This window comes from Chenopodium quinoa, unplaced genomic scaffold (genome assembly GCF_001683475.1).
Source record: "Chenopodium quinoa cultivar QQ74 unplaced genomic scaffold, ASM168347v1, whole genome shotgun sequence".
Classification (NCBI taxonomy): domain Eukaryota; kingdom Viridiplantae; phylum Streptophyta; class Magnoliopsida; order Caryophyllales; family Amaranthaceae; genus Chenopodium; species Chenopodium quinoa.
In genome coordinates, this window is record NW_018744745.1 from 564,206 (window position 1) to 566,271 (window position 2,066).

General features: G+C 40.0%; 1 protein-coding gene across 1 annotated transcript; it reads left to right on the forward strand.

The window, feature by feature from the left end:
- The first annotated feature begins 232 nt into the window (after positions 1-232).
- On the forward strand, positions 233-1,462 carry LOC110703669 (protein FAR1-RELATED SEQUENCE 3-like). Its single transcript, XM_021881462.1, has one exon. The coding sequence runs from the start codon at positions 233-235 to the stop codon at positions 1,460-1,462; it is 1,230 nt and encodes a 409-aa protein (XP_021737154.1).
- The last annotated feature ends 604 nt before the right edge of the window (positions 1,463-2,066 follow it).

Consider the following 2,066-nt stretch of genomic DNA (forward strand, 5'->3'; position numbering starts at 1 on the left):
TTAGTATGTGGATATGAATGTGGTGAATCGAAAAAACTAATAGCGGGGATTATTAGATAGGCATTTGGCATTTTGTGCTAAAGAGTATATTAATTAGTGAATGTCGTAATAAAATTGTATTGTATTGTAGTGTAAATTTGTATTATGGAGCTGTGCATTTGGGAGATACTAATTACGTAATTGAATATCGTTGTAATTAATGGTGTTATTTGTGAAATTACAGCAAGCTTGAATGGATACAAATAATGATTCGAGTATGGTTAAATGCGGTTGCGAGAGTGGTTTGGGTGATATTGGTAGTAGGGTCAGGTTTATTGGTAATAGCTTCCACGAAGCGGCGGGTTTGGAAGAAATTGTTTGTGATGAGGGAAGGTCTGATCATTTCGTCCTAGATGACAGGCAAAGTAACCCGGATGAAAGAGGAGTGACTCCTACTGGGTCACAAGACCAGTGCCATTTAAACACAATGGAGATTTTTGGAACAGTAGAGAATAGTTATCAGTTAAGTGTTGTTAGTGATGTTGATGAACCTAAGGTGGGAATGCTATTTCAGAATTGGCTTGATATGGAAGCGTTTTACAAAGAGTATGCTGAACGAAAAGGATTTGGAGTAAGTAGAGTCCAAGTCGTGTTTTCCAAGGGTGTCATACGCATTAGAACTGCGATGACTTGGAGGTGTGAGTGTTGGGGTACACCTAACATGCGGGCAGTAAGGGAAGCAAAAAAAAGGGCGAAGGCTATGGGTGTAAGTGGGTGTGGTGGCGTAGTAAGTGGAAAGGTATGTGATGTTGAGTTAAATCGTAGAAAGAGGAAGTCTAAGAAATGTGAATGTGGTGCGATGCTGTATGGAAGCGTTAATCAAGAGAAGGAGTGGGTGGTGAGGAAAGTAGTACTAAAATATCACAACCACAACCCCATTCCTAGTCAATCTCAGCTGGTGAAGGAGTATCGGATGAAGCAATTGACACCAAGGGTTAGGAGGAATATATTGAAATATTATGATGAGGGTGTTCCTATGAAACAGATTCATGCGTGCATGGACTTGGGTTGTAACGGGTCCGGTAACAGTACATTAACTGTAAAAGACCTAAACCATGAGGTGTACAAAGAAAGGGGGTTGAAGATGGTTGGGGGAGATGCAGCTGCTATGCTTGGTTATTTTGAGAAAATGCAGGCCACAACCACCAACTTCTATCATGTTCAACGTGTAGATGACCATGGGCGTTTCAAAGACGTTTTCTGGGTTGATGGTCGGAGTCGGGCTGCATATGCAGAGTTTGGAGATGTTGTATGCTTTGATGCAACGTATTTAACAAATGAATACGATCTACCGTTTCTTAATTTTGTTGGTGTTAACCACCAAGGGCAATCATTATTATTGGGATGCGCATTGATATTATGCGAAGATTGTGATAATTTCTTGTGGATATTTAGACAGTGGCTTAGCAGTATGGAAAATTGATTACCACGTGCCATACTAACTGATCAAGCCGCTGCCATGCGTAAGCCTCTTGAGGAGGCTATGCCCAATACACGGGATCGATGGTGCATTTGGCACATAGTGAGGAAGATTCCAGAAAAGCTTGGAAAATGTAAAAGGTGAACACGTATATCCAATTTAGTATAATTAACAATTTGCAGGTGTTTAAGTTGTTGCATTATGACCTTAATCTGTTAATAATATCACTGGTACACTATGTGATGTTTATTTATCATAGGTACAATGAGTTCAAAAGCCTTTTGAAGAGAATTGTGTACGAGAGTTTTACTATGGATGAGTTTGAGCGTCGTTGGTGCTCCTTTATTGCCGAGTACAATCTCCAGAACAATGATTGGTTGACTTCCCTGTACGATGAGCGTCATATGTGGATTCCTGCCTTCATGAAAGAATATTTTTGGGCTGGAATGAAGACCACACAGAGAGTGGAAAGCATAAATAGCTTCTTTGATGGGTTTGTTAATAGGAATACCAAGCTTTATGAATTTCCTCTAAAATATACAAGAGCTCTGAAAAAACGTGTAAGTGACGAAGCTGATGCAGATGCAAATTGCAATAAATATGTGCG

Excerpts from the sequence above, each read along its gene's own strand:
- LOC110703669 (XM_021881462.1), top strand. The coding sequence starts at position 233 with ATGGATACAAATAATGATTCGAGTATGGTTAAATGCGGTTGCGAGAGT.